The sequence below is a fragment of the Schistocerca piceifrons genome, chromosome 8 (genome assembly GCF_021461385.2).
Source record: "Schistocerca piceifrons isolate TAMUIC-IGC-003096 chromosome 8, iqSchPice1.1, whole genome shotgun sequence".
Lineage (NCBI taxonomy): Eukaryota > Metazoa > Arthropoda > Insecta > Orthoptera > Acrididae > Schistocerca > Schistocerca piceifrons.
Window position 1 is genome coordinate 57827702 of NC_060145.1, and position 7087 is coordinate 57834788.

Consider the following 7087-nt stretch of genomic DNA (forward strand, 5'->3'; position numbering starts at 1 on the left):
GTTTCTGTTTCAACGCTGTACAGTCCTGAATCAGTATGCCAATCAGAAAAAATCACCATGAGCATTGAGGCAGCTATCCCACTGATGCACCAAGTTGAAAATATGCATTGCTGCATGAAGAAGACCGTAACTGCCTGCTGCACCTCCTCGTTCAACAGGAATTATCAACACTTTAAGGCTTTTTCACAGGACCGAAGGTCTGATAACCCCACGAGGAGAGATTACTACCATAGGGTGGGTGCTTGAGTGTCTCCCACTTAAGTTGCTGTAACTCCTGTGTTATGACATTTGAGTCATGGGGGTGTGCACTGCCAAGAGCAGCACCATTGTTGCAGTTGGTTCGCAACAGATGTGCTGCATCACACACATTCTTCATTCTCTGATAGCTGTCTACTAGTGTTCATCCTTCAGCAACCAAGAAAAGAATAGCAACCCATTGGTCCTGTATGGATGCATTTGGTAATAAAGTCGCCATAGTTTGCATTTATTGCACACATGCTGGAAAGACATGAATGCCACGTGAATCCTTGCCCATATGTCAGTGCTTATATACCCATATCAGAGAAACTATGTTCCATATACACCACAGCAGTGCCTTCATATAGAAACTTTTTGTTGCCCTTCATATAGGGTGGTCATGAACAGTGAAATACTTGTAACGGTGTTGCAGGATTGGTTGTTCTGAGAAATAATTGTTCAGAAAAAAACAATGATGATAATGCAAGAGACAGCTCGGCCTTGGCTTGGGCTCAATCCTTACTACATCCAGTTATTGTATTTCTCTCTTTTTCGGTTTTAGGAAACGAAACAAAGAACACATCACCATCTCTGGCAACTGCTTGAATTTGTGTGCGCAATGGCCTGACTGGCTAACTTAATTGCTAATTCACTTAGAAACAGTGTAATATATCAAATTTTTTTAGTAACAAGTATTTCTCAGTGCAGCCTACCCTGCAACACCTTTACAAGCTTTTCAGGCTATTTCTAAACCATCCGCTACATTGTATTCCTATACCTGATAGTGCCTCTGATGGTCTTGTATTATTTATGTCATAAGCAGATTGTATATAGGTTTTGCAATTGTGTATTCTTTGTATCAAAGGAAAATTCAATTGACAAAACTAAAAATTATGAGAAGAAATTGCTGGTCATTACTCACCTTCAGTAGCCAAAATGTGTAGTACTGCTGATACGTACATATAACAGTAAAAGTGACACACTGTCTAGCTTTCTGAACAAATAGTCCTTCATTAGGGAGGAGAGAAAGATATGTTAGGGAAGATTAAAAAAGAAAGGCAGGTCACCCACAGCCCAGGATGCAGCCCACCCTACACTCATCCTCACTACAGGCAAGCCTTATTGAATTAACTCCCGTGGCACCACAGGTGAAGTAAATATTTATTCCGCAAATGTGAGCCATAAAACTATTATGTTCAGTAAGGAGCATAGTAACCTATTATAATGAAGTTCCCACTCCGTCCACATCAAGTGATCAGTCCTAACGACAACTTTTTAAAATTATGACAAAATGTCATACTCATTGAGCAGCAATGACAAAATATAAGCAACTCCACACAGATAAAGCATATCAGCAGACCCAGAAGAAGGCTAGTACATTAATTCCTTCTTGTCATCTGTTATTAACAAAAAGTATATTAATTTTAAATGAACTGTGATTTCCACAGACACAACGCATATCAGAATACTAATTTCCAAGTAGACTAACTCCTTGTCTAACATTCATAGCTAAGCAGATGTCAAGGGCAAAATTGTCAATCCTTAAAAATTCGAAAGTAAATCACCCCAATTTCTGATTCTCTCTTCTTTCTTCAAATTATTTGCTCATATAGAATCAAGGACTGAATAGTCATATAACTGCTTCCCTTGATAAATACCCACAGAATCCTACAAAAAAATAAGTAACTAGTTGCAGATTAATAGCAGCTGCTTAGTACATTGAGCCTCCACTGTGCAAATAGAAAATCTACATCACAGTTTAACAATAGTTAATTACTGACCCCATTACTAACATCTGCTTCTATTTGTTAATGTATTTCTTGATTGATCCCATATCCATAAAGGGTCTCCTTCATGAGGCAGAGTGCCATCACCTGGTAAAGCTTTGTGGTTGTACAAAGTTTCAGTCAGCATTATGTTGACAGGTGCCTCATATTTCTGTGAACCCTCCAAGTTAATATTGACTTGGGGAAATAATATTAATAATAAACAAAACATAAACTATCATCATAAAGGAATTCAAGTTCAAATGCTCTCTTAAATGGGAATAATAAAAAATAATAATAATAAACAATAATAAAACAGCACCACATAACAAATCTGACATCATACTCACCAAAAAAAGGAGAAATTAACACAACTAATCGAAATATCCATACCCAATACAACAAATATACAAAAGAAAACAGAAGTAAAAATTGAAAAATACATCCAACTGGCTGAGGAAGTCAAGGACATGTCGCATCAGGATAAAGTTGACATTATACCAATTATTCTATCAACTACAGGAGTCATACCACACAACATCCACCAGTACATCAATGCAATACAGCTACATCCAAACTTATATATACAACTACAGAAATCCGTAATTATTGATACATGTTCAATCACCCGAAAGTTCCTAAATGCAATATAACACATACCGTACAGTTAAAAGGAAGTCACGCTTGATCAAGGTCCGCGTCGCTTTCCATTTTTGACCAGACATAACATCTGAGAAAAGAAAGAAATAATAATAATAATAATAATAATAATAATAATAATAATAATAATGTTTTAGGGCACCACACCATGAGGCCATCAGCACCCGCAGAGAAAAATTGTGTGGGTCCATCACAGTTACCTCAGGCAGAGAGCATATAAAACATTACTGCAAATAATTTTACAGTGAATATTTGTGACACGTTTCTCATAAATCTATACTGATATTTATTAATTTACACATGTTGTGCAATAGATCTCATTAGAGAGATAAACTACCTGTAGAATACAGGGAATCAGCACCATTGTTATAACAGTAGAATTCGTACAGTTCTTTAGCCAAACACTCACATATTGTTTTCATGTTTAGTGCAACATTACTGGCAGCTGAACTGCGTAATTAGTTCCATTCAATAACTATGACAAAAAATCCCATTCTTTAGTCTTGAAAGGAAAAAAGAGAGTAATTCTATGAATTAGGAACAATGAGAAAGGAAAATATATCCACTTACTAAAACAGAAATAAAGATTTAATACCAGTGAACACCATTAGTGGAAATGAAAGCATAAAAAAAACTACATGCTGTATTTTGCACACAGGGATGAGGTGAGGGTGTCCGATTACTGGAGCATGAGAATTCAAATAACAGTGATTTGTCACTTTCTTTCCTATACTTTAGCCATCACTACAAGTGAAAACCACAAAAAAGCAGGGAAAACTAATATTATTGCCAACTTTAATGTCAAGATGGTATATTATACTTGGCCAACCCAACTGTTAAGTGAACTTTTGCATTTGTGTGGGCTTGCAACTGCAACTATCCACAGAGTCTGATAAGGACTTATTACTACCACACAATGAAAAATACAAATGTTGACAGTTTACAGGGTATAAAACCATTATTATACTAAACAATTTAAGCCTCAAAATACAGGCCAAGTGACTGCTGTGGCTACAGCAAAAAGTGTAATTTTGTAATTGATACTCTTTTAAGCCCAAACAAAACATAGTTGTTAAGTGTGTAGGACAGTCTGTTACAATAATTATTCAATTATTGGGCAATTTTCTTTCCTAGATGAGTAGAGACATGTTACCTTAACATAGTTACAGATTAGTGAAAATAAGTTAAACACCACAGACAGTTTTTGTAGCAATTCAAATTTAATGTAAAATGTCGTACCAGTGGCTAAAGTGATCAGATTTTATTATTCATCTCATTGCAACAGTTTGTGCATATCGTCTCTCAGCACCCATAATAATTAGTAATATATTACACTCCTTTTAATGGGAGAGTAATCTTTCATTATAATAAACATTTCAGTTAAATTGTTCAGTTTTAAATAGGTTTCCATCTAGCCCTGTGCAATAGCCAAGATCCTGTCATCACAGCAAAGTCACAATTACTAGAATGAGAGGAGGTTTAAAATAAAAGATACAAAACTTAACATAGAAAATGTTTATTGAACATCAATACAAATACTATCAGTCTTACAATTGTGACAATTATGCATAACTACAAACGGTACACAAAATGCATTCTTCGAACAGTTGTGCACGAAAATTTGCTTTACACTTACAGAAAATTAAAGCGATTCAAAAATCGCTAAATGCAGTCTTTCACATACATAACACATTCATCACGAGAAGCAGAAAAATGAAGTGTTAAATTTCTTGAGAGTACAATGACAATACAAAACAAATAATCCATAAGTTTTTACACCAGCAATGCATTATTCACTGCTCCATCTTCTCTCCTCCCTGCTGCTGGTTGGTAACTGCTGGAGCACCGGTCTGCACAACTTGTACCACACGCTCACCGCCTTCTGCTGGAGGGAGAGCCTGAAAACAAGAAAAAAAAATCAAATTAGTGTCCAGATTTAACACTAGTTTATGGGTCTCTGGAGTAAAAATGAGTCTCTCTCTGCCATATAATTTTTCTTTGTTAATATGAAGCTTTCATGGTTGTGTGAATATTTGACACAATGCACTGCTTCTATAATATTCACATATAATCTTATTCATTTACCACTATATAATTAAAGAATTTACACCACCTCGAATACTTTGGACTGCATGTTAAGTTTACTTATCACTTCCCACTCTCTTACTCCAGATCAAGTCGCCAATAACCCAGAAACAAAATATATGCTCAGTAATTTATTGTATGCCCTAAGCATATTTGACCTACATTTTTCCTACAGTTTGCAGATGCCCCATCTCGGTGTTTTTGTGCCAGTGACACCACCACACCACTCAAAATTAACAGATATTTTGCTGCTACTCTTCGAACTACCCTGAAATCTGTTGCAATCAATATGGATCCGTCCCAGATCTACAACATTGCATCAATGTTCATCTGTTTGCCTGATGATCATGTTTGCCTTGTAAACAGTATCATACCTCTCACTTGCAGATTACTACCAATTGCTACCTATAGGCTCTTACAAATGTTTCCTCTACAAGCACTTCCACTACAAGGTCACCCAATTCTCTGTATGAGACTTCTGGAGCAGAAGACTACTCACTGGTTCACACGCCAAATTATCGTTATCACTCCACTTACGTGCTACAGAAACTTCTACATACAGTTCTGCAAGCAAATATGAACTATAATTTACTGTTAGTTTATCAACGTCATCTTCTGATACATACCTTCTTTGGTGCCGTGATTGTGAGGACTCCGTCTGATGACAGTTGCGTCTGCACCTGTTCGGCCACTACGTCCTTCGGCAGCAAATAACGACGCTGCATGTGGCGCGATATGTAACCATGCTCATCTTGACGCTCTTCGTGTTTTGCTTCTACCACCACGCTGTCGCCCACTACCTTTACCGTCAGTTCCTCCGGTTTGAACTGCTGGACGTCTAGATTAACCTGCAACGAGAACAGTCTCGTAAGGTCCGCCAGCGGTAACTTTTCTGTATTGGTCTACCCATTAAGCGCAGAACTAGCAATACTTATTTTTCTTTCTTGGACACTGCGAATATAGCAGCTCAAAACAGCGTTATGTTAAAACGTGACATTCACTTACCTTGAACCCATCTTTGTTGTTCTGGATGGTAGACACGCCGGAGTTACGAGCTGCCAAATGACGCCATGGTCTGTAGTAACCAGACAGAGCAGGAACAACAGACAGACGAGGGAAAAGCAAGTCGTCGTGTGTCAATCCCAAGCCGAAATTCTGGTCAAATAATGACATCTGACGGTCAACATCGTCCAACAAGTGGCGGATCATCGGTGTCAAAGCCATCTGCAACAATAACGGAGCGATTTAAGTCACTTGTAATATACTAACACAATAATAACAATAATAGTCGGAAAAGAAAAACTGTGTTACGTAACTGCAGGTCACAAAATTTCTGGTGCCGGAACTTTCTGTAGCCATATAGTGCACAAACCCTCATGATAAATATGCCTGATCTATAAATCAGATCACCAACATTATTTCATTCAAACTCAGCGAGTACACAATACATAACACCATCGCAAAAAACACATTTCACTTGAACACTTACCTTTCACGCGAGAAAACGCTGCGGTATCTTCGATAACACTCGCACTCGTCAAACACACTGTGTCTCTGCGGTAAACTGTGCTTCGCGAGCCCGCGCTACGGTTTATATACATGCTCATGCCAGTGCTACCAACATCGTGCGAATGAAAGTGACTTACACGTTTGGAGCGAGCGGTAGCGGCGTCTGAAACTGGCGCGCGCCTTCCAGATATTTCGAGTCACAAGCAGACGCTCTTTAAGTGATAACATCGTCTGATCACGCCGATCTGCATACGAGTTTGAATCATACAGGTGTTGTGGCGTAGCAAGACAGCCATGCCACGGAAGTAGCCGAAAGGCACGCGTTTAGTTGACGCAGGCAAGAGATAGGTCTGTAACAGGATACGTAATGAATGCTATAAAGAAAAGTACGTAGCTTCTGGAATACTTAACTTTAATCCATCCTTGGTACATCGCTATTGACGATATAAGTGAGACTCCATAGATACATGCAATGTTACTAATGGCGCCTTGCTAGGTCGTAGCTACGGACTTAGCTGAAGGCTATTCTAACTATCTGCTCTGCAAATGAGCGAGGCTTCTTCAGTGTGCATCGCTAGCTACGTCGTCCGTACAACTGGGGTGAGTGCTAGTCAGTCTCTCGAGACCTGCCTTGTGGTGGCGCTCGGTCTGCGATCCCTGACAGTGGCGACACGCCGGTCCGACATGTACTAATGGACCGCGGCCGATTTAAAGCTACCACCAAGCAAGTGTGGTGTCTGGCGGTGACACCACAACAGGTCTATTACGACGTCTGAATTCCGGTTAAGTTTCTTATGAAACTACGATTTTTTTTTATGAAAAAACGCTGC

The 7087-nt window shown here is 38.6% G+C and overlaps 1 protein-coding gene across 1 annotated transcript; it reads right to left on the reverse strand.

The window, feature by feature from the left end:
- Positions 1-4296: 4296 nt before the first annotated feature.
- On the reverse strand, positions 4297-6314 carry LOC124711875 (protein lethal(2)essential for life-like). Its single transcript, XM_047242114.1, has 4 exons — positions 6238-6314; positions 5754-5972; positions 5375-5596; positions 4297-4561 (listed from the first exon to the last, which is right to left on the reverse strand). The coding sequence occupies exons 2-4, from the start codon at positions 5970-5972 to the stop codon at positions 4457-4459; spliced, it is 546 nt and encodes a 181-aa protein (XP_047098070.1). The 5' UTR covers positions 6238-6314; the 3' UTR covers positions 4297-4456.
- Positions 6315-7087: the final 773 nt, after the last annotated feature.

Bases quoted from the DNA above. Each gene is read 5' to 3' on its own strand.
- LOC124711875 (XM_047242114.1), bottom strand. From the start codon at position 5,972: ATGGCTTTGACACCGATGATCCGCCACTTGTTGGACGATGTTGACCGT. The intron at 5,597-5,753 runs GTAAGTGAATGT...TTCTCGTTGCAG, and splicing joins ACAACAAAGATGGGTTCAAG to GTTAATCTAGACGTCCAGCA. The intron at 4,562-5,374 runs GTATGTATCAGA...TCTTGTTTTCAG, and splicing joins CAATCACGGCACCAAAGAAG to GCTCTCCCTCCAGCAGAAGG.